A 24,047-nucleotide genomic window follows, 5' to 3' on the forward strand; every position below is an offset into this window, starting at 1 on the left:
TTTTCCATTTAAGAGAGAGTCTCTCATCTTAAAACAGAGCCAGGTGAAATGATTGAAGTTGCACTACCAGGGCTTAATTATTTTAAGTCACTCTCAGGTTTATGTAGTTCTGAACTCACCTCTGGTCTTACTGTTCTCCAGTTATTTGCCTTCAGGATAAATTTCCTCTTCCTCCTCCTGTTGCACTGATTGGAGAGTTCTTGTTAAATATGATCATAATCATCCAGAAACTGCTGTTTCTATGAATGTGGTGTCAGAAGAATTAGTGCTTTGCCACGTGCAAGTACAGACAGTTGGCCTCAGTTCTTGTTATTTGGTGTTAACTTCCTTGATCCTTGCAAGTCCCCCATAAATGAAACTTCACTCCTTAATTATTCTTTAGTGCTTCTCTGTATGAAATTTATACTGTGAATATTTTTCCTTACTAGTCATCTTTGGGTCTGAAGCAGCAAAAACAGGGAAAATAATAATTTCAGTGTAGCTTAAAGTCATTTCCTTCCTTCCTTTTCCTTGAGCTTTACTGCACACCTGCACTGCTGCCCAGGCAGGGCTCTGGTGGCCCAGTGACCCTCGGTGGTGGCCCACCCGTGGCTGCAGGACTAAAAGTGAATTTAAAGGCAGTTGGAGTTCCATTGGCAGAGTTTAAATCTTTATCTGTTGACCAAACCCCCACCAAAACCAAGCAATCTCCAAAGGGTTTGGTTGGCTCAGTGATGAGGAGAAGCATTTTAACCACGTTGTGAGTTTGGATTCAGGAGTCATTTCAATTGAAACTACAGAAAGGAGCAGAGTGAGACAGAAAGGAAGGATTTACAGTACAAAGCAGAAAATAATGTAAAAGAAAAAACTGCCCCCCCCCCCCAATATTTATTCCTGCTTTTCTCTCCGATATGAAGCAAGAAGAAAAATATTTAACTTTGGTATAAACTTCAGTAGCTGCAGTTTGTACCTTCACTTACCAGGCATTGAGCAAATTATTTCTCATTTAATCTCTTCCCTACCAACAGCAGTGTCCCTTTTCTGCCACCTAAAGGAAGCAGAAGTGCCCCATGGACTCTTCCAAACACCAAACCCTGTTTCCATCTCCTCCTTCCTGCCAGTGTCTTACAGTGCAGGGAGCAGAGGAACAGCACACTGGAAAACCTCATCATAAGCTGCCATTTAAACCCAGGATTTCAATAGGAATAGAATATATAAGAAATTTGGAAGGTTTTTTTCCCCTCATGGCTGTCCAGCACACAGGCCCCAGTCCAGCAGAGCACTTAAGTCCACGCTTAACTTCAAACATGAGAGGAGTTGGAGTCAAGTGTGTGCTCAAGTGCTTCCTCTGCAGCCCCTGCCAGCACCAGGACGTGGGGTGGGTCCTGCAGCAGCAGGTGAGTCACTGGATGGATCCCTCCCTGCTGGGAAGTGATTCCATGACAACTTTTCGACTTGCAATAACCATTCCTGGGGTTTTTTTGGCATCAGATGAGTTGCAGCCTCGCTGTTCACGCAGGGGATTGTATTGTCTGTGCTTAAAGATGTTTAATTCACCTTCAGGAAATGCCACTTCTCAGAGAGGTCAGAATTTTCGGGTTGTTTCAGTGTGTGAGTTTCGAGCAAGAATTTAAAGGTCTGAATCTGCAGGGAAATCCTTCCCACCTGATGCTTTCACACTTCTGTGCTGTTTGGTGAAACCAAACCAGGCAGTGGAATTACTGAGCGTGTCATGCTGGCAAAGCTCCTCAGTTTGAACTCCTGGCTGTTTTCCTTATTTTTCAGGAGATTTATTTGGTTTTGTAAGCTCAGTCTGGGCTGTGCAGGAGCCCCAAAGCAGGAGCCTGTGTGTGCACCCACCCCTGCACAGCTGGGCTCTTGGCACAGCATCCCTCCCACCCCGACCTCGCTGCCCGTGATTTACTGACTGTTCCACAAACATTTCCTCACTCTCCAAGGTCTGAGATGTTCTCCATCCTCAGCACAGCCACTCAGCCCCTGAGCCAAACCTGCCTTTGTTTACAGCTTTGCCGGAAATTTTCACAGAGAGAGAGAGAAAAAAAAAACCCAAAACTTTCTCCTTTTCCAAAGTTTTATTTTTAAGTCACCACTTTCTGTGGTTTATTTGTGCAGAGCAACATTCGGGTACAAGGTATTGCACCGTGTCCAAGTGGGAATTGCTGCCTTTCTAAAAATAAATGGGGGGTCATGTGAACCAGTGCAGAAAAATCTGAAGATACCAAATATTACAGGACCTTTACATTTGGTGGTTCTTTTTTCCATAATATTCCGGGCCTGGATTTGTCTGAACTTTTTTTTCCCACATTAGTTTCTATAATAGACCATAACGTAAAATGATGAAACACAGGAAGGAATCTTTTAAACAAAATTATCAGTGTTAAAAATAACAGTCCTATTTTCCCTCAGTGTGCATTTTTTTTTCTTATAAGGGTTTTATTTAGTAGGCTTGATATTAGATACAGCCAGAGAGTCCAGGAATATTTAAGCAACACTTTATTTCATTAAAGCTTCATTTTCCTAAATGCTAATTTGCCTCGTGTGCCTTAAAATCCCACAGATTTCATTTCATATTTTGGGCAGGGAACTTGAAACTTGGGGCTCTTTGGAGGAGGAAATCAGGCAGCTGTGCCTGTTCTTGCATTGCAGCTTAGCAGAAATTAAAATTAGACTGGGATGGGAATGTTCTGGTTCCTTGTTTTCACAGTGGAGATCTGTTTCAGGGAAAGGGGCTTGTCCTGAGCACAGTTTCTCAGGGTCAGGCTGGAATTTCTGGGGGAAAAAGGAGACAGGAATAACCTGAGCTGCTTGGAGAAGGGCATGGGGGGCTTCTCATGCCCAGGTGTCCAGCACTGCCAGGAGCAGGGATTTCTCTCCCTTCTCTCTTTCCTCTTAAAAATGCATTTATTTAATGTATTTCTTGTTCCTTCTGAAAATGCTGCGAGTTTCAGCAGCAGGAGAGACACACCGGCCTCCAGAAAGTCCCTTTCAGTGTTCTTTATTCTGAGAGAATTCCTTCTCTGGGATATTGCAGCTTGAAGAAACAAAATGAGCTTTATTGAACACGTTGTAAGTTGGCAATTGATGGTACAAGAGGCAAAGAAATTGTTGGAGCAGGTCGTGTGTTCTGTTGGGTGTGCAGGGTATGAGATTTAAATCTGTTTCCAAATGACAAAGCTATTCTTAGTTTTGTTCTCAGGCTGTTCTCAGAGTTGGATCCCACTGAATATGGATTTTCAGGCCTATCTGAATAATAAATATTTTCTTTGGATTTTAGAGCTTGATGAAGGGAAAATTTCAGTGACCTACAAAGGTGTTTGACACTGAACTCCTGCACAACAGGAATGGAGATTGTCAAAATACCTCCATGATCTGGTTGTGTTTCTATCCCATGGCTATATTACATTTATTGCAATTTTAATCCTGTGAAATACAAGTGAATTAGAATTCTAAATCTTCCTTTTAAATGCATTAGATTATTAATGCTGTTAAAGGAAATACCCACAAATGGAATTATTTCTGCAGGGTTTGTTTGCTTGTTTTAATCACTCAGAATCACTCAGGCACTCAGAGGGAATTTCTGTGCCAGGGTACCAAGTCAAACTGAGAGACAGAACCTTCACCAGAGGAAAACAACCTTTAGATGTGGATGGAAAATACTTGGAAAACCCTTTGAGTCCAGGAATTATATATTGTTATTTAGTGCCAGTCTTACTATGAAAACTGGAAAGAAATGGGTTTGAATACGGAAGTAAATGAATATTTAATTAATGTAAATTAATTAAATTCAAGTAAATGGACATTTGCTTCGGTTTCCTTACCTGTATGGGATGGGAAGAAGGGAAAGAAGGAGCAAAAGAAGGGGCTGAGTCTGTGGCAGCCCCACAGGCTGCTGGGGCAGGGCTGCATCCCAGTCGGGAAAAAAATGATTTCCTCCCTCAAATTGGTGTGAAAAGGTGAAGCATAAGGGCCTATTAAACAGCAGAAGTTCAGAGAGGTGGTTCCAGGGGGTGAGAGTGGCAGAGGAGGAGTGGGGGTTTGTGTGCCCAGGGCTCAGGAGCTGCAGCCCCGTGTCCATCTCGTGATCCGAGCGCTGCTGGGACTGCAGGGCCACCCCAGGGGGAGCCTTCCCTCGGATCCTTCAGGGCATTGGATAAACCCCTGGAACTCTGGGTTTGTGCCTGTCCTCCAAGCAGGAAATACCACTGAGTTTTCATCTTGCATTGCTGCTCCCATCCTGGTTTAACTGCAGGTGGTGGTGGGAGCAGTGGACACTCACTGATGGATTCACTGATGGAGTTGGTGCTTTTTTTTCCCTCTCTCTGCACCTGCTTTTGAAATATTCTTGTGCAGTTTGGGGGCTGTGTGGCCTCATCCCAGGACAGGCTGGGTGGACAAAGCAGCACTAGGGTATCCTGTGCCTTGGCCATATCTGATGTAAATCCACAGTTCTGGAGATGTTCATCATCCCAGAAATAAAGAAACAGCACCGAAGAAAGTGTTGATTAATGTCTTCTTAGAAAGGAGATATCCACAAAGCAAGAAACCAGGTGCAGGTCCTGACTGTAGGAAGCAATTTGGGATGAATCCTGATGGGCAAGAGGTGCTGGAAGGAGAAAGGGCACAGGCTGTGGGTGCTTGTCCCTTGGTTTGAGGACACCCAGCACTGGCACTGCCCGGCCCCCTCGCCCCTCCTGGTTCCTGCACATGCTCCTGGTTCCAGGGGACAGAATAAGTACCCTGGAGTGGGTTTGTTGCTATGGGAAAAGCTCTAAAAAAGGCTGGACCTCCTGTGGGGCTCCAGCCCAACCCTTTGGGTATTGAATGTCCAATTTCTGCTGAGGACACTCCGAGTTGTCCCTCTGATTCCAAATTGCTTAAGTGTTGAAACATATGGTGTGGTGTGCTGTTCACAGGGAAACAACTGGCTGTGGCCAGGCTGCCAAATCCAAATAAACTCGGGCTGGAGGGAAGGGGGAATCTGCAGGAGCTCAGAGGAGCTTTAAAAGAGAGGGTTTGACTGAAAGGCCAACCTGATGTATAGAAAAATGCTAATTGAACTAGTGCCATATATCGGTAACAGATAATTAAACGTTAATAGCTGAGAAGTTTTTCAATTAAAAGTGAACTGTTTGTGTCCTCTCGGTTCCTTCAGGGGCCAGGTTTGTGGCGCTGGGTTTGCTGCCTTCCCTGCTACAGTAATCATTTTAATAAAACACAATTATCTGCATAATTAATTTCTTTGACTGCTCTGCCGTGTCCTTCCCTTGCAGGGGCCAGAATGTCAAAGATCAAGTAGACTGGAGAAAATAAAAAATTCACATTGTGAAGGGATATAAAAAATACTTGGAATTTCAATGCATTGGCTTCTATTTATCTCAAATGTCAAGGGCAGTGTAAAATGTATTTTTAAAATGTGTTTTTGTATGGTTTGAGCCCATTCTTGGCGTAGTTGTGGCTCTAGAGGGGCCATTGTTCTTTGAGAGAGTTTGAGGGGGTTTCTTTGTACAAAGTGACAAAAAGAAGACTTGGAGGACTGGGCTGCCATTGTTCCTGTGCGGCGCTGTAAAATTTGATTTGAAATTAGGACCTCGGGGCAAGCTCTTCAATAGCCAGTTTTTATTTTCTGCCAGCATTTTAATCACTCTTGGGCTTAAAGTGGATGACCAACATAATGCCTCTATGTTTAATAGAACAGTTCATATCTTGAAGGCCAGTTAACTGAATTCAGGGATCTGTCATCTGCCCAACATTAGTCTTTTCTGTTTCCTGTCTATTTATGAAGATAGCTCTCCACTCCAGCCAGCTCTCAAAGAAGAGCAACTCTTTCTTTCTTTCTTTTTTCCTTTTTTTTCTCCCCCTTCTGAATTTCTCCAGTGCTCTGACATCTCTTTTAGTGCTCTCTTAAAGGAGCTGCAGCATCAGCGCTGTGTGAGCGTCACAGATGGGGCCGGGAGGGAGGGACAGATGGGAGACTCAGATTTCCCAGTGAAACGGGATGATGGGAAGGGAAAAGTGATACGTTGGCCTAAGCCTCGCTCACCTCCTTGGGATGCACAGGGCAGGGCTGTGGAAGTGGGGAAAGAAGGGAAGAAAGGCAGGTTTGGAGGGGCTGCTCTCTGGGTGATGTGCTCAGAGATGGAACTGCAGCGCTCTGGTCAAACTGCAGTGGGGATTGTTCTGGGTTTGAACTCCCTGCGTGGGTTTATCCTGGGAATTCATGCCCAGGTGTTCTGGGGAGGTCCCAGACTCGTGGCCTGGCTGTTGGTTGCCTCTGATGGAGCTTGGAGTGGTTGAGGGTCTGTGGGAAGCAGCAGTGTAGGCAGGTGTGCCCTGGGTACCCCGAGGGGCTCCTGCAGGGAGGGCACAGGCAGAGCTGCAGCTCAGCTGGAAAACCATTCAGTAAATGGGAACTGGCAAGTGGGAGGGTTCATTTATTAGTTTAGAAGGAGCTCCTCTGGGAGTTGCCATCAACCTGAGGTCCTTGTGCCCCACAAGTGCTGCCCCACATGTGCCCTCACTGTGCCAGCAGGTCATCAGATCACAGAATCATTGAATGGGTTGGGTTGGAAAAGACCTCCAAGATCATCAAGTCCAACCCTTGATCCAACCCCACTGTGATCACCAGCCCAGGGCACAGAGTGCCCTGGGCTGGTGATCACAGTGGGGTTGGATCAAGATGTGGTGAATTCTCACTCAGTGACACATCCATAGAATCACAGAATGGATTGGGTTGGAAAAGACCTCCGAGATCATCAAGTCCAACCCTTGGGCCAACTCCAGTCCCTTTACCAGATCATGGCACTCAGTGCCACGGCCAAGCTCAGCTGAAAAACCTCCAGGGATGTGGAATCCACCCCCTCTCTGGGCAGCCCATTCAAATGCCTGAGCACTCTCTCTGCAAAGAATTTTTTTCTCATCTCAACTTCAGTATCCCCTGGCAGAGCTTGAGCCCATCGTGCCCCCTTGTCCTGTTGCTGACAGGGGTCCTGCCCAGCCTGTCCCCCCTGGGCCATCACACCACAGTCTGCTGGGGTGGCAGAGGGTTTATAAGCAATGGAGACTTTCTAAAAGCAAATTGCACTTTTCTTAAAAGGACAGGAGGATTGGAATGGATGTTCCCTCAGTAGTTCGGGGTGGGATTGCTCTCCTGAGTGCTGGTTGTGACAGGGGTGGGAGGTGTGACTGGGGAAGAGACTTCAGTGTCACACTGACCACTAACTGGTTATTAACTGGGAATGGCTCCTGAGTGAGTTAAAACTGGACAAACTGACACCAGCAGCCCAAAGAGTGAGGGGAAATTTCCATATCCCATTACTAATTATGGTCTGTTACACAACTCAGTTAATTCCTAGCAAGCTTAAATTTGGGGTTGGTTTGCCAGAAATGAAACAGATTCTGATATTTCAGTCACACTCCTCTGATGCCTTTGTTGTCTTTATTTGTCCCAGTGAGGAGAATCCAGCCTGTGTTGTCCCTTGGAGGATGCAGAGCAGAGAGCTCTGCAGGGCTGCTCTGGGAGAGGTTACATATTCAGCAGCAGCATCAGAGCTTTTCATTCACGTTCAAATGGGGCTGTGTGGGTGGTTCCACCATGTGGGAAACGCTTTTCATTGAAGAATCTGAATATTTTGTGAGGAAGTGAATGGTTGCAAATAATCTTTTCTGTACCACTGAAATAAAGGACAAATGAGCTATTCTCAGAACATACTGAAGCCTTATTGTCTTCAGTGATTTAACAGAGCTATACAGAAAAAAATATTCCAAACTTGACAGATTCATATCCTAATCTTTTGCTCCTTCAGCAGGACACTGTGGGGGTTGTGGAGCTGGTATTGGCCTTAGAGGGTTTTCCAGTCTCTGTGGTACAACATTAGGATGAAATTTTGCTCTCATGGCTCTCCTGAGGTGAAGGAGGTTCTCCCAAGGTGAAGGAGGTTCCCCTGAGGTGAAGGAGGTTCTCCCAAGGTGAAGGAGGTTCTCCACCTGTAGAGCACGTTGCTGCCTGCAGGGTTTGGAGGACAGGGCCAGGTTTCAGGAGTGCCACAGCCCTGCCTTGTGCATTTCCATCCCTGAGCTCTGGCAGTGGATTGACAGGAAGCTCACCATGAGCCAACAGTGTGCCCAGGTGGCCAAGAAGGCCAATGGGATCCTGGCCTGGATCCAAACTAGCGTGGCCAGCAGGCCCAGGGCAGTGACCCTTCCCCTGGACTCTACCTTGGGGAGGCCACACCTTGAGTGTTGTGTTCAGTTCTGGGCCCCTCAGTTGAGGAAAGAGATTGAGGGGCTGGAGCGGGGCCAGAGAAGAGCAACGAGGCTGGAGAAGGGACTGGAGCACAAGTGCTGTGGGGAGAGGCTGAGGGAGCTGGGGGTGTTCAGCCTGGAGAAGAGGAGGCTCAGAGGTGACCTCAGCACTGTCTGGAACTGCCTGAAGGGAAGTTCTGGCCAGGTGGGGGTTGGTCTCTTCTCCCAGGCACTCAGCAATAGGACAAGGGGGCACGATGGGCTCAAGCTCTGCCAGGGGAAATTGAAGTTGGAGAGCAGAAAAAAATTCTTTGCAGAGAGAGTGCTCAGGCATTGGAATGGGCTGCCCAGAGAGGGGGTGGATTCCCCATCCCTGGAGGTTTTTCAGCTGAGCTTGGCCGTGGCACTGAGTGCCATGATCTGGTAAAGGGACTGGAGTTGGACCAAGGGTTGGACTTGATGATCTTGGACGTCCTTTCCAACCCAACTGATTCTATCTATGATTCTATGATTCTGTGCTGCAGGGTGAGCTGGTGCTTCCCCTACTATGGGCACTCAGACAGCACTGCAGGAGCTCCAGGAGCTGCCACAGCCCCCTGAGCTCCCCCAGAATAAAACCCACAGTGAGTCCCAGGGATCCCCAGGGCAGGGCTGGATAGGTCAGCATTAGCCCTCACTAAACGTGATTAACTTTATCCATCTCCTGGTGTATTTCTTTCCAATCCACTCCAGTGCTTGATTTAATTTTCCTTTCATGTAAACTCCAAGATTTAGCTTCATTAGAGTGATTGCAGGGATTCCCTGCACATGGCTGGCTGCTCCCTGAGCCCTCCAGGGCTTCCCTGCCAACCCCTCGGGGCTGGTGACGTGGGGCAGAGCTGGGGAAGGCACTGACTGCAGGGCATGGAGGAGCTGTCAGAGAGGGAATCTGGAGGAATTCTCCTTGGGAAAGCAGGTTAGGTCAGGTGGGGTGGAGAGAAGCCAGCCCTGGGATTGCAGATCAGCATCTCTGCAGGGAGCCAGCGGGGTGAGGTTCGTGCCTGTTTTCCTGAGCATTATGTGGGTTAGGTGATCAGCAGGTATCATTATTCCTTTTCTTTAATGATTTTAGTTATTTTGGAGAGCTTTTGCAAGGAACAGTGGTGCCCTTGTTCTGAATTGCCCACTTTGCCTGTCCACAAAGGCGTATCTTGTGCTACACAAACCCTCATTTGTTTTTACCTTTCCTAACAAGTTCAAGACCCAGCCACAATTGTTTTCAAGCTTTAGGAGGTTAATATTCTATAGACCATTTTAACCACCATTTTAAACTCATTTTCTTACCCCCCCAAAAAAATAAAAAATAGAAAAAGGACTTCTGGCTTTTTCCACAGGATTAGATCTATCATATCAAGAGTCCTTTATTGAATATTTTATTGACCGTCTGCCTGCCCTGTGCTAACCTGCCTGACATCCAAAGTTCCTCCCTCTCTGGAGATGCCATGTCAGTTCCCATTAAGCAGCTGAGCATGAGTTTTCCCTTCGTGTTTCCTGTGGATTAACTCCATCCCAGCAGGAGGACCCTGGGCCCTGGTGCAGCTCTGGCTGGGGGGGGGGTTAAGGTGGTTCAGGATGGACCCCCAGCACGGGGCTCTGCCCTGGGGCTTTGCAGCAGGGTTTGGGTGGTTCTGCTTTACCACAGGGAAAGGTATCCAAGAGGAAAATGTCCTCCCCTGGCAAGGTAATTACTTGACTTCTCCTAGAAGGAAGGCTTGGAGCAAAGAGGGAAGAGGGAAGTCCATCACCTGCTTGAACCAGGCAGGAGCCACAGGGTGGATGGGCAGAGCTGTTGCAGTTACATTTTCATGATCTCCATTCATTTTCCAATTTTATATCTGTTATAAATACTTCATTTTACTTTCTGTACAATTTGCTTCTTAAATGGGGTGATACTTAAATTCTGGATTTTCTTTTTTTTCCTAGAAAAACAGAAAAAGATGTTTTTTGGCTGTAGGGTTTTATGGCACATGAACACTTTGCTTGCAGAGGCTGCTCTTGCTGGGCATCTGTTTGAGAGCTCTGCACTGAGCCTGCTGCCCTCCAAATAACATCCCCATAGTTTTTTTGCTGTGCTGTGTGACATTTACTAAATAGTTTTAATATGAAAGAGGCATAAATCTTTCATAATTCCTTGGCTGACATGGTTGAAATCATGGACAGTGTCATTCCAGGCTCTCCTTTGCAGTGATTGTTTGATAGACATTGTGGTGTCTCTGAGCAACATCCAGGGCAAGGAAAAAAGCCATGAAATATTTTAGGCCACCTTCCATGGTGTGTTATTTTAAATTTTTTATTTTTAGACAGGATCTCAAAATATTGAGAGAATTTGCTTTCCTTCAAGGAAGGAGAATTCCCACAAGCACCTACAATGGGACAGCTCTACCTGAGCAACTCTGTTCTTAAAAAGCTCTCAGGACAAGGAGCAGATTTGGAAGAACAGACTCTTGTGTTGAGTTCCTGAGTATGTTTCTCATGGTGGAGTTGAAGAGGTGACCAGAGTTGGGTCACATTTATCTCCCTGTGGCTGCACCATCCCACAGGTCTGTGTTGGCAGCAACTGTGACACAAAATGCAGCAAGAAAGGGAGGAAATCTAATTTTTTATTGTGGTTATGGATATCTGTGGAGAAGGGGGGTCTGGGGGGTGCAGTGCTTGGGACATGTATGGGTTAGAAAGATTTAAGCCTTTAATGCCTCTCTTTCCAAGCTTGGTGTCAGATGATGTAAGTTAATTTATTTTCCCATTAGCTTTTGTTAATGATAATAAAACTTTTTTAAAAAGCTTTCCTAATTAATGATCTTCTTGCTGCCAAACAGACTCTGTATTGTCTTCGAGAAGTGCCTGAGTATTTTCAAAACAACAGGCTGTTGGTAGGTTTTATTGCCTCATGAATTTAGGGTCAACACACCTATTATTTGGCAGAGTTAATTTGTGCTGGGTTATGGACTGGTGGGTTGTTGGGCATATCTGACCCTTGTGAAAGTTACACTCATCTCAAAGGGTTGTAATTTTATTCCTTGTGCTCTCGTGCTACAATATTTAGCTAATAAAAGAAGGGCAACAGTTGTACAAAGCAGGTATTTACCTTCAGGCTTGGGAGGGCAGGAGTGAGAGTGTCATTGCTCTGGATATTCCTTATTTTTAGCCCTGAGTGGTTTTAACTTTCCTATAGATAAGGAGAGGGGAAAGGACAACTTGATAAAAGTGAAAATGGATTTGTAAAGGTGCCTAATTGGGCTCTCTGGATACTCAGGGCTGGTCCAAGAGGAAGCTGCAATGGGCTCAGCAGCACCAACATAACCAGCTCCTCAGAGAAGGGTGGCAGAGCTTTGTTTATGTATAAATACAGCCCTTGGACTCCCCAGACTGGAACAGAACAGACAGCAAGGCAGCAGTTGGCTTAAAAACCCCCTAGGAAGCCATCCCTTTTGTGTTTACAGCTCAGAATGAAATTGCAGAGCTGTGCAATCCTTCCTTCTGCTTGGCCAAGTGTCCTCCTGCACCCCAGATCCTGAGCCACGTGGCCTTGGGGGCCCTTTCTCCAAACCAGCCCTCAGAGATGCCAATGCCCAGCCCCTCAGTGGGTAAGGGCTTCCCCAGCAGAATCCAAACTGGCACCAGTAGGTCATGGCCTGTAATGTGGGAGTTGGAAAATACCCATTTATTCTGCAGGATTTACTGGCAAATCTTGTGTTTCCAGGTAGGAAATTCAGAAGAGTGGTGAGCTCCGTCCTGTTGTCCCAGTGTTATCCTGATCAGGTTTTTTCATATGCCCAAATAAATTACTATTATTACTACTTGGTGTGAAAGAAATGCATTTCTAGAAATAACCTTTGCTTCATTCTGGGCTATCAGAAACAATTAAAAACTCCCCCTGAGCATCTCAGCAGGCCAGGGGGCACTGACAGAAGTTGTTCTGGGACATTTAGCACAGTCACTTGTTGTTACAGAGGGGATGGATGCTCTGACCCCAAACCCAGCACTGCTGAGCAGTTGACAGTCTAATTCTTTGCTTCCTTCTGGCTCTTGGCTCTCTGCAGTGGGTGTTTATTGCATGGAAAGGGGGAAGCAACTGGTGGAATCCAAGTCCAGGGCTTTCCCTGCCTGCCACAGCAATCCTGAGAAGGAATTAAGCATCCCTGATCCTCCTGCATTTAGCTGTGGTGCACATGATCTCTGTCATAGCTGCTTTATAAATAACCCCCCCCAATCCTTCTGAATTATTTTTACTAGTTTTTAGTGGGTGTGTAGCTTTTGAAACTGGAAAATCCAAAGCTGGCTCTGTTCATTTTCTCATGAAATTGTAGCCAGAGCAGTAAATTCATAACTAAGCACTTACTCATTGGCTACTGTATTATAAATAACTCTTCACCTTGGCCCTGTTTCTCCAGCCATTATTCACTGGGAGTTGCACTTACTCATGAGCACAGAGCAGCAGAGAAGGAGATGACTCTACTCTCATTACTCACACATTTGGCACCCTGGCACATCAGGAGGTCTGTTTGCAAACAAGGCATTGCTCTCCTCAAGAAGTGACAAAATTTCTTGCCTGGTAGGACAATACTTGCAAAATCTGCCCCAGGGAATTGCCACAGAAAAATCCATCAAAAATCAAAGCAGAGAGAAGTGAGGAGAAATTACAGAGGCTGTTTAGAAGGGTCTCTGCCTAGAAGTGGTGCTGTGGTTTAGCCTTGGGTGAAGCTGAGGAGCAGCTCAGGAGATCCATCACCTCATCCCTCCTGCCTTCCCCTTGCCATTTCTCTGCTTTGCTTTCAAAGTGTAAATTAACTCAGAGCTTCAAAGCTTTTGGGAAAGATTCCAGACCAGAGGTCATCTTTTCTGGGTGGTTTATTGGCTGGCCTGTGTTTGCCCACATCTCTGGTGTTTACCAGCTGAGGGAGTTTATGAAATTTTGATGCAGGAATTAGGTTGTTGCTCATCTTGTACCTTGCTGCTCATATTATTGACAGTAGCAGTGAACTGCTCGAGGCAGATCTCAGTGTCTCAGTGATCACTGGGCCATTCCAGCTCTCCACTGCTGACAACATCAGAAGTGTTTTAACAGGGTTTTAATGGGCAGGCTCTGGAGCTCCTTGGAGGCTTGCAAAGAGCTGCTGTGAAGAACCTTTTCTGCTCTCTGAGCTGACGTGCCCTCCTTTCCTTTCCTTTCCTTTCCTTTCCTTTCCTTTCCTTTCCTTTCCTTTCCTTTCCTTTCCTTTCCTTTCCTTTCCTTTCCTTTCCTTTCCTTTCCTTTCCTTTCCTTTCCTTTCCTTTCCTTTCCTTTCCTTTCCTTTCCTTTCCTTTCCTTTCCTTTCCTTTCCTTTCCTTTCCTTTCCTTTCCTTTCCTTTCCCGTTCTCCGGGTGATCTGGGAAGGGCCCAGCCTGGCTGTGGCACCGCTGGGGAGGGCAGAGGGCTGAGCCAGGACCCAAAACTGTGCCCACCCCCCTGCTCTGACAGCCCTTCACAGCAGTGCCCAACGCAGGGCTTTCATGGAATCATCATAGAATTCCCCATCCCTGGAGGTTTTTCAACTGAGCTTGGCCGTGGCACTGAGTGCCATGATCTGGTAAAGGGACTGGAGTTGGACCAAGGGTTGGACTCCATGATCTCGGAGGGCTTTTCCAATCCAATCCATTCTGTGATTTTATGGATGTGACACTGAGTGAGAATCCACCACATCTTGATCCAACCCCACTGTGATCACCAGCCCAGGGCACGGGTTGGATCAAGGATTGGACTTGATGATCTTGGAGGTCTTTTCCAACCCAACCCATTCTATGATTCTGTGATTCTATAGGATCAATTGGGTTGGAAGAGACCTCTGAGATCATCGAGCCCAACCCTTAATCCAACCCCACTGTGATCACCAGATCATGGCACTCAGTGCCACGGCCAATCTCATCTTAAAAACCTCCAGGGATGGTGAATCCACCCGCTCTCTGGGCAGCCCATTCCAACGCCTGAGCACTCTCTCTGCAAAGAATTTCTTTCTGATATCCAACCTAAACCTCCCCTGGCAGAGCTTCAGCTGTGCCCTCTTGTCCTACTGCTGTTTGCCTGGCAGAAGAGACGAAGCCCCCCCTGGCCACAGCCTCCTTTCCTCTCTGGTTTGCTGCTCACATGTTCTCCATGACACCCAGAGCAAGACTTCACAGTTTGGGAGAAAACAACCTCTATTTTTTAGGGAGAAACCAAACCAGGACAGAATAAATCCCTCTTTCTCAAGACAAAGCAGGTTTGATGGCAGCACTTTCTAGCTGAGTGGTTGCCTTGCTCTGCTTGTTACCAGAAATGAGGCTCTGGGCACAGCTCTCTTTGCACCATGGAAAAGATTTCTCCTCCCCATTCTGCTTAATATAACTATAATGTGCCCTTTATCACACTTCAACTGGAGCAATCCCAGTTTGGAAATAGTGCAGCAATACCCATGGGAAAAAACAGGGGAAATGTACATTATAAAAAACATACAGGCCAAGCTCAAAAGATCCACTGACATGTAAATTTAATTTAAAAATTAGAGGGTTTCAATGAGGGCTTGTGTCTTCAATTTAGCAGTTTCCATGACTTCTTCACAAAAAAAGTGTTTCTTTTCTGCATTTTCGGTGGAAAACACGCTGAGGGCTATTACAGTCTCCAAGAAAAGTCTCTATTCTCTGTCACAGGGAAAAAAAATAAAGTTACCCAAAATATGTACACTTGAAATAAGTAAGAAAAATACCCACTTTCCTGTTTTGCTTCATTTCTATCCTCTAACAAAAGTTAAACTTTCCAGTAACCAGCAGTGCATGAAGAAGCATGTCCTAACTGTGTGAATAAGCTGCTTTTTGATTGCATGTGCAGATTTCAGGGTATTTTGGTTCTTTTTCCATGAAAGATGTGGGAGATGGGGTGGAACAGTGGGGAGTGGGCAAGCAGAGGAAGAGCTGATGGCCAAAGGTGGTTACCAAAAGGGCTCGTGATATAAAATACCACCCTTCGAAGAGGATTCTGGCTGAAATAGAGGAATCTCCAAGTTTTATTGGCAATTATTAATTATTAATCCCAGCAAGGGAACCCCACTTTCCTTGGCTTGATGTCCCAGGACCAAGAGCAGCCAGGGCTGTTGGCTGGTTAAATGTCCTAAATCCAGAGATTCCCCTCCATGTCCTCAGTCTCAAATCCTGGGTGAAAATAAGACTCAAATCTCTTGGCTGCTGAAACTCCAAAGGAAAATCTGAAGGTCTTTGGAACTCCCCAGGATTAAGTGCTTTCCTTAACTCTGTTCTTCCATCTACTCTTCTTTCAGCCAAGCCCATCTCGAGCTGAGCCACTCAAAGATCTATAAAAGCTACTTCTGCTTAATACCCATTATTGCAGTTTTTAAGGCAGTGGCTTTTGTGGTGCTTTCTTAAGTGCAAATCAGCTGCTCAAAGGACCAAATCTTTAGGTTAAGAGAGAGAAAAGCCCCTTGTCCCTGGAATTGCAGCCCCCCAGTAAATGCAGTTCAGAGCAGAGCTCTGACTTTGACTCTTCTTTCTGCCTGTGGGTTCTGCTGCCAGTTGCAGCACTGAAAACCACTGTGGTTTTTGTTTCTCTAACTTAATTAATAAAAACAATTCATCAGTAGCTGATGCCTTTCAGAGTGGTTTTACCCTGAGTCAGCTTGCTGGGGAAGAGGTTCATTATAAATTACAATTAGCAAACTAAAAAGAAATAGGCAGAATAAAACTTGTGATGTGGTGGACTTCTCTTAGCCTCGTTTATTTGAGGAAACTTGTAGCCAAAATGCTGTAATCAGTGTACAAAATGGGGGGGAAAACCAAGTTTGAAGTGTTTTATGAGCAAGAGCAGAACTGTTTGAAATTCTGGAGATTATCAACCCAGAAGGTTCTGAGATGACTAACCTCGTGTTTGGAGTTACAGGATCCAGCAGTGTTGGTTTGACAGCACTCTTGGAGTGGCAGAGCTCTATGCTCAGCTCCACGTTCATGTGCAGTATTCAGGCTGCAGACATTGTGTCTGTGCACAGGGACACCAGGGTGAGGGGCTTGTGGGCCTGAGACCTGAGACAGTGTGTGCTGGAGGCTTGGGTGTACCTGAGGTGCCAGAGCCTCAGAGCCAGGAATGAGAGCTGGGAGTCCTCCCTCTGCACTGCTCCTCCCCTTCTCCTTCTCTTCCTTCTCCTTCTTCTTCTCCTTCTCCTCCTCCCCCTTCATCTCCTTCTCCCCCTTCTTCTTCTCTTCCTTTTCCCTTTTTCCTCTTCTTCCTCCTCCTTCTCCCCCTTCTCCTCCTTCTCCCCCTTCTTCTCCTTCATCTCCTTCTCCCCCTTCTCGTCCTTCATCTCCTTCTCCTCCTCCATCTCCTTCTCCCCCTTCTCCTCCTTCATCTCCTTCTCCTCCTTCTCCTTCATCTCCTTCTCCCCCTTCTCCTCCTTCATCTCCTTCTCCTCCTCCATCTCCTTCTCCCCCTTCTCCTCCTTCATCTCCTTCTCCTCCACCTCCTCCTCCTTCTTCTCCTTCATCCTCTCCTTCTCCTTCACTTCCTTCTCCCCCTTCTCCTCCTTCTCCCCCTTCATGTCCTTCATGTCCTTCATCTCCTCCTCCTCCCTCTCCTCGCTCTCCTCCTCCCCTGCGGTGGCAGTGCCAGGTCACAGGATGCCTGCGCTGATCCCTGTGCTGCTCCTTTCCGCTGGGTTGGATCTGACTGGGGGCAGAGCAGGGAGCTGGTTCAGGTTTATTATTATGCAGATTGTTTGTCACCTGTGCTGGTTGAGTTGCTGCTTTGAAGTCAGCCTTGCATTAGTGTTGTGCCCGAGGCAAGATTGTTGCTGCTTCGCTCGCCGTGTTATTTCACTTGCCTTTATGTTCACTTCTATCTCATAGTTTTGCTCTGCCAATTTGGATATAATTGTATGAAACTTGGCCTTTCTTTTATCCTGTGATTTGTTTCTCACAGGAGCCATCCTGCAAAAAGACACTTGATGAATAAAAGGCATTGTATTGTTATTCCTGAGCCTCCCTTAAACAAAAATGTACTATTTTTAAACTTATTTCTTAACATCTTGTAAACAAGATCTTGCAAACAAAATCCAAATCGATTAGAAAATCAGAGTCCCCTTCATTCAAAAGGGTGAATGTGGTGTAGTTATGGATCTCCTTGTTGGTCTCAATGATCCCAGAGGTCTTTCCCAGCCTGAGGGATCCAGTGGTCCATCTGGGTGCACAGTGTGATTCCTGGAGGTCTGTGAGGATCCAGGTGGGTTTGGGCTGTGCAGGATCAACACAGAGAGGTTTAAGGGGCAAATACATCACCTGCAGCTGCTTCTTTAACATCTGGAACAGAACCCAGTGTGGGATTGCACTTCTTATGTCACTGCCTCAATTCTCTCTGTCTCCTTTCCTTCATTCCCAGGTAGGGTTTTATCCCACCTGTCTGGGGACAGGGAAGGTGCTGCACAGCCAGAGGGCACTTCTTGCTTCAGGGTTGAAGAGTTTCCTTAAAAACAGACCTGTGTGTAACTCTGTAGGTAAATTCCCCCAAAATAATGGCTAAAATTTCCTTACATTGCATGTACTTTTTCAGCACATGAAGCAAATGTAGCTGCAGGGGCTTAATTAAAACAACAACAAAAAAAAGGGAAAATAAACTGTGTCTTTTGCTTTCCTAGGAGGGCTTGTGCTTTAGCTGTGAGACTGCCAGGCTGTCCTGGCACATCACCCATCACCCTGGGGACAGGGTGCCAAGGCCACAGTGACAGGGGGAAGCTGAGACTCTTCTTCGTGCTTTGTAATATCCATTTGTATTTATGGCCTGATCCTGAAGGGTATTAAATGTATAAAATATGTATGTTTAAGTGATGTATTTGAATCCTAAAGCCACTCTGCTGTTAATGTGCTTTTAAGTGTTTTCATGACGATGTGCTTAGGTAGGAACAAATGGGGCTTGTAGGAAGGATGAAATTGAGGATGCCTTGAGCTTCTCCAGATGGATTTTGCAGCAGGAGGAGGCAGGGCTGGGGCAGGGCTTTGCTTCCCAGGGTTTCTGCCTCCAGCCTGGGCCAGCCAGGTGTCGGACAGAGGTGTCAGCAGGCAGCTCCTCAGGGATGCTCCTGGGTTTGGGCAGTTCCTGGGGAAGTCTCTGCCCTGCCTGTGTGTTCTGCAGTGCCCAGGGCTGAGCAGACTCATCTTGCAGCATTTCTGGTCACATGCTGGGAGTTGGAGGCACACTGGGCTGAAGCAGCTGTTGGGTGAAAACCATCAAAGCTCAGTTTTGTTCCTGTAGAGCTCAGAGTACTCGTCATGGGTTCCTGGGGCTGAAGGCAAGTCATGTGTGGCAAAGCCACAGTGCCAGGCTCTGAGCTCTGGAATTCACAGGGAAAACAGGAGAGCCTCTCTCCTGTTCCCTTCCATGGCTGTGTCTGTGCTCAGGAACTGGCCAGATCCTTTCTGAGGTGCACCATCTCCCCTGTGCCACGTGTGGGCTGCTCCTCAGTGACAGAAGTGATGCCGCTGGTGCTGCTGCACTTTTAATGTTCCCTTTTATGTTCATGTTTGTTCCAACAGAGTGGCCACTAGCACAGACGACTTGAACTTGTATCACCCGCAAACTGACAACGCTGGAGCCACCAGTTTGTCATTATCCCTACTAGTGTATCTGATTTAATTTTGCAACAGTGGATTAATTCTTAAAATTGCAGTGCTTTTTGCTCGTTAATGGTCAGTAAATGATTCGGGCCGGGGCGGGGGGGGAAGGGGAGGGGCTGGTGGGGGAATGGAATTCATCAGTTTTGTAGTCGTTTTAATTCTTCTAGTTCTAAGTTGTTCTATAAATATGTCTTTATGGATGGAGTTTTACTAGCTTAAAAACATCTAATTGAAAACAGTTGCTTAAATCTCTTTGGATCAAGGAGGCAGTAATAAGCACAGAGAGTATCTTATCCCTGCAATCCAGGACCGCTTAGTGACTGGTATACTCGGGGCATGTGTAATCAGCTTCTTGTTTCATCCCAAACCCCCGGCTCTCTCGGTGTGATTTAGTCCTCCACCAGCAGCAAGGCTTTCCTGGTCTCTGAGATTAGCAACTGGTGGAATAAAATATGAACCACAATGGCATGACAGCCAGAAATGTTTGTAACTGCCCTGTGCCATCCCCCCCGTGGGCATGGGGTGTGCCAGCCTGGAAAAACACCTGATGTGGTGCCTGGGAATTCGTGGGGTTTGGACATTATGGGATGTTACTGTTGTGATTGGTCTGCATCAGGCAGGGCTGATCTCTGCTGGTTTGTGAGGCCCCAGCAGATGAACCCAGAGCAGTCAGAGGAGATCAGCCCCTGGCTTTCCCTACTGAGGCCAAACCCGGTGAATTCCAAGGGACACGAGCTGGGATGTGGATGCCTTTGCCTCCTGGAACAGCCCAGTTCTTGTTGCTGGGGTTTGGGTCTGGTGCCTTGTCTGCTGTTTGAGTAATGTCAGAGATGCAGGTGCTTCATGGCTGATGTAATGCCTGTAGATCCCGTGCATGCTGGTGGGATGTTTGGATTGTTTGGAACACTCTACATGATGTTACTGATGTATTTAAACAAAAATCATTGATGACCACTCTGGCTGTTGGCCTGTTCTTTAAAGGCTTGTGCCTGTGTCCCTCTGGTCTGAAATGTGGTACCACGTTCCAAAATGACCCTCAAAAGGGCTCTCCCCAACCTCAGGAGCCTCAAAATGATCCAGGGCTCCTTTCCAACCTGGGGAACAAGGACAAGAGAGCCAGTCTGTGCCAGTGGGGAGGGAGTGCAGACCCACCAGCTTTCCTTTGGGCAAGTGGGAAGTAAAACAGGTTAAATTACCTGATCTTCACTGATCTTTTTTTAACATCTGTGTTCATTCATCCAGCTTGGCCTGTCCACATGGGCACTTGCAACGTCTCATAAGGAGTCCTAATTAATGGAGGTGGTAATTTAATAAATTGCAAGCTCACATTTAATAAGATTTTCATGTATCTCATTCCTTACTGCTTAAACGGGCAAACTGTGACATGGACCCTCATGGGAAGAGTCAGAAAGTTCTGTTATTTTTCTCTTTGGATTGATTTCATTCTGAAGTGTCAGATAATGTCCCACAGCTCCATCAGTGTGAGGGGCTGGTGGTGGCATCGCTCTGGGGGCACGGGCAGGTTGGGCAGGCTGCCTTCCCACAGCACCAAGGAACACACTCTTGGGCAGCATCTCACTCCTTGCCCAGGGTTAAAACTCAAAGCTGAACCCCTGAAACTCTTTGTCTGAGGCTTTTTGATAAGGCAGTGGCACTTCACACAAGGCCATTGTTGGACCCCCTTGTGGTTTGGGGCTTTAAGAAATGCGTAAGCGTGTCCTGCCCATCTAAAAGCCATCCCTTACACAAAATAATCAGACATCCTTTTTTCTCTTGTACATTTGTGCCATTCTGCGAATCAGAAGCATTTTCTGCACTAAGGGCAATGTGCTTTGCTTTTGGAATTCCTGAGGTTCACTGAAACCCCAGGGCACAGTTTGTTCAGGAGACCTGAGGTGACCTGCAAATGGGAACCACCGTGTCCCTTCTCTGCTGAGCAAGAGCGTTTTAAAGAGCAGTGGAAAGACAGTGTCCAGATATAAGATGGTAACATTCTAATCCAAAGGGAAAAGCAGTATTTTTATATTAGCTGACCTCCTGAAAGCACATTCTCATAGAGACAAGCAGTTTCCTCATTTGTAAATGACAAATCTCAGATGGAAAAAAAATGAGATGACCTTCCTGAACCCAAAGAAATTCCTTATGCAAAGCAGGACAGGAGCTGAAGAGTTCCTGGGGAGGCATTGGAGTCTATTCCTGACACAGCTGTGGGTGCTGAGCTCTGTGTGTTCCTGCACACAGCTGTGGGTGCTGAGCTCTGTGTGTTCCCGACACGGCTGTAGGTGCTGACCTCTCTGTTCCTGCACACAGCTGTGGGTGCTGAGCTCTCTGTTCCTGACATGGCTGTGGGTGCTGAGCTCTCTGTTCCTGACACAGCTGTGGGTGCTGAGCTCTGTGTTCCTGACACAGCTGTGGGTGCTGAGCTCTCTGTTCCTGACACGGCTGTGGGTGCTGAGCTCTGTGTTCCTGACACGGCTGTGGGTGCTGAGCTCTGTGTGTTCCTGACACGGCTGTGGGTTCTGAGCTCTGTGTTCCTGCACAGAGCTGTGGGTGCTGAGCTGTGTTCCTGCACACAGCTCTGGGTGCTGAGCTCTCTGCAGAAGGTGTAGGAGACAGGACTGTCTGGTTTATAGTTCATTTTGGCCATGATAAACCAGGCTGTCCATTCTTCTGGACTTCAAATAGATCCTCAGTTTTTCTCCTCAGTCCCTGTGACAGTCTATAAACCTGCTGACAGTCTCCAGGCTAACCAGGAGGAACCTGCTCTCTCTCCATGTCCCTCATTGCCCATGGAAGGCAGGAAAGGTTTGAGCCACCATCAGACAGGGTTCCCCATTGGTGGCATCTCTTCTTTTGGTTTAAGGCACCTTGAAATGAATTAAGAATTGTTATGGTTGTTGTCTTGGGTGAATTGCTCAGCTCTTCCAGGGGTGGAGATGCCCCAGTGCATCCCAAGGTTGTGCCTGCCCAGGGCAGGGTGGCCCCAGCCAAGACACAGAATGACCTTCTTGTGCCAGGTGGGAATTTTGTGGAATTTTCTTCCATCTGACAGTGTTTCCAGATGCAACTCTCTGTTCCTGTCCAGGGCCATTCCCATCCCCTTCAGCTGGGCTTGGGAGCTGCTGCTTTGTTTCCTCAGTGTGCAGACAGATGTTATTTCACTGCTCTATCCCCCCAGTTCAGTTTGAGGTGCTTGTCTTTTGAACCAAGACAAATTCCACTGGAAGTGTTAGAAAGTTAGTCCCATTTCCAGTTGTTTTAGTGGTTCCTCTTCTGCCTTGCAGGGTGGGTTAGAAACGTGTGAAAGGCAGTGGTAAAGTAATTTATGAAGGGCAGCTGGAGTTCAAAAGGTTCAAATGTACAAGTTCAGTTCCAGCCTCGTTTGGATCTTCACACCTCAGTGTCCCAGCAGAGAAACTGGATACTGAGTTTTTACAGGTTTCACTGTAAAAACTGAGCCCTCCAGAACTTTCAGTAACTAATGGGTTTTGCAGGAGTGATTTGACTACCCTGGATGTCCATTAGCTGCTTTGCTTTCATGTCTTTGCTGGAAACCTAAATGGCTTTTACTTGCAGGTTTTTTTGCTAGTTCTGTGTTTGCAGGAGATGCCTTTTGTATTTCAGTAGCCTGTAGGAAAAAAGTGATGTACTCAAAAATTGTAGGAGCATTTAATCAGTCTGTCCTAACTAGAATTTAACCTGTGTGTTGTCAAGAAAGTTTCCATCTGTAGCTGACCAATCCTGAGCTGGATACACACAGTTTAATCTTCTGATTCTTGAATTCATTCTTTTTTTTGTGTGGCTTTGGTGGTGTTAAAATTTAATCCTCAGCAGCTACATTGTATAGAGTCAATATTTCCCCTCCTTTCCTCGCTTGTCCTACTTTATTACTGTCAATGGATTTTGAAATCTCCTGAAAAATCTGTGTTTTCTGCTATGGGCATGATTGATAAAATACCTTTCTACCACATGGGTAGTTCAAGAAAGTTTCCTCTTGTATTTACTGAGCTGCCAAATACCTGGAAAAATTAATTGTATGTGATATACTGATCCTGTTAGAGGTTCACACCTTTGATGGGCAACTTTTAAAATTATCTTGCTGATATAAAAGAATTTTTCATCATTATGTTCCTCATTTGTCCCTTACACTGAGTTTGTTTGTATTTTATCCCCAGTGAGAATTTAATTTGCACACCCATATTAAGAGCAAACTGTCATTCTGTGCCCCAAAATGATACAGAATAAGAAAAAAACCACAGAAAAATGGATAGATTTTCAGGTCCATGTGACAATTGTGGAGGTTTCACACCTGGAAAAGGTGCCTGGCACAGCAGCAGGGAATGATCCGGGCACTTCCACTGGGAAGAGAGGGCTGGGCTGGGCTGGGGGGGCTCCCTGTGCAAGGAGGTGTTGGGTGGGTCACACCAAGGGCTTTATTTTGGGGTGGAAAATCGTTTCTCTTGGGTCTGAGTCTGAAATCTGCTTTATATTGGGGGATTGGCATGAAATCCAGAGCACTGAGGGGATAAAGACCTTTGTCTCCAAAATGTACACTTTTTTTTTGAGCTGGAAAGGCAGTGGAACCAGAAATGGGTTTAAGTATATAATGTTAAGGTTCAACCTTGTGAGCCTTTCTCAAGTGAAAACATGGTATTGATCCATTCTGTCAATTCATGTCTTTTTTCTGTGTGTTCGAGAACATTCAGTTGAAAAAATGAAACCTTCCACATTTAACTAATGATTAAAGAATTAAAAAAATTAACTACTGGTACTAACCAGAGTGGCATCTTCTGGTTCCTCTGTTGGCACTATTTGATTCCTGGGACAGCCACAGGAGACTTTAAAAGTAAAATAACACAACATAATAAAATAAAGTCAAATGAAATGCCATTTCTCTCACTGCCTTTCTCATTTACGTGGCCACTTTAAAGGACCCCAAATCCTATTTGTACATAAGGACATGCAGCTCATCAGCCTCAAGGTATATTAAACAGTGATTTGGGAACAGTTGTGCCTGTTAAATAACCTGCAGGGTTTGAAGCCTCTCTCTCCTCCCTTGGCATATCACAAGAAGGTGGGTCATGAAGAGAGGCAGGTCCCTGAGTAGTGCCAGTTGTTGTGGCTGAGCTTGTGACTTCTTGCTT

At 46.4% G+C, this 24,047-nt stretch overlaps 1 protein-coding gene across 7 annotated transcripts in view; it reads left to right on the top strand.

Moving 5' to 3' along the window:
• BCAS3 (BCAS3 microtubule associated cell migration factor) overlaps window positions 1-24,047 on the top strand; it is a 341,997-nt gene that overhangs the window by 212,532 nt on the left and 105,418 nt on the right. Inside the window, exon 23 of one of the 7 annotated variants that reach the window (XM_071575034.1) lies at window positions 18,823-18,992. The exons of the other annotated variants lie outside the window; for them this stretch is intronic. Coding sequence (XP_071431135.1) covers window positions 18,823-18,848 — 26 coding nt within the window. The 3' untranslated portion in view covers window positions 18,849-18,992. Of the gene's footprint in view, window positions 1-18,822; window positions 18,993-24,047 lie in introns of those variants that run through there. 7 annotated transcript variants of the gene reach the window in all.

The sequence above is a fragment of the Pithys albifrons genome, chromosome 21 (genome assembly GCF_047495875.1).
Source record: "Pithys albifrons albifrons isolate INPA30051 chromosome 21, PitAlb_v1, whole genome shotgun sequence".
NCBI classification, from domain to species: domain Eukaryota; kingdom Metazoa; phylum Chordata; class Aves; order Passeriformes; family Thamnophilidae; genus Pithys; species Pithys albifrons.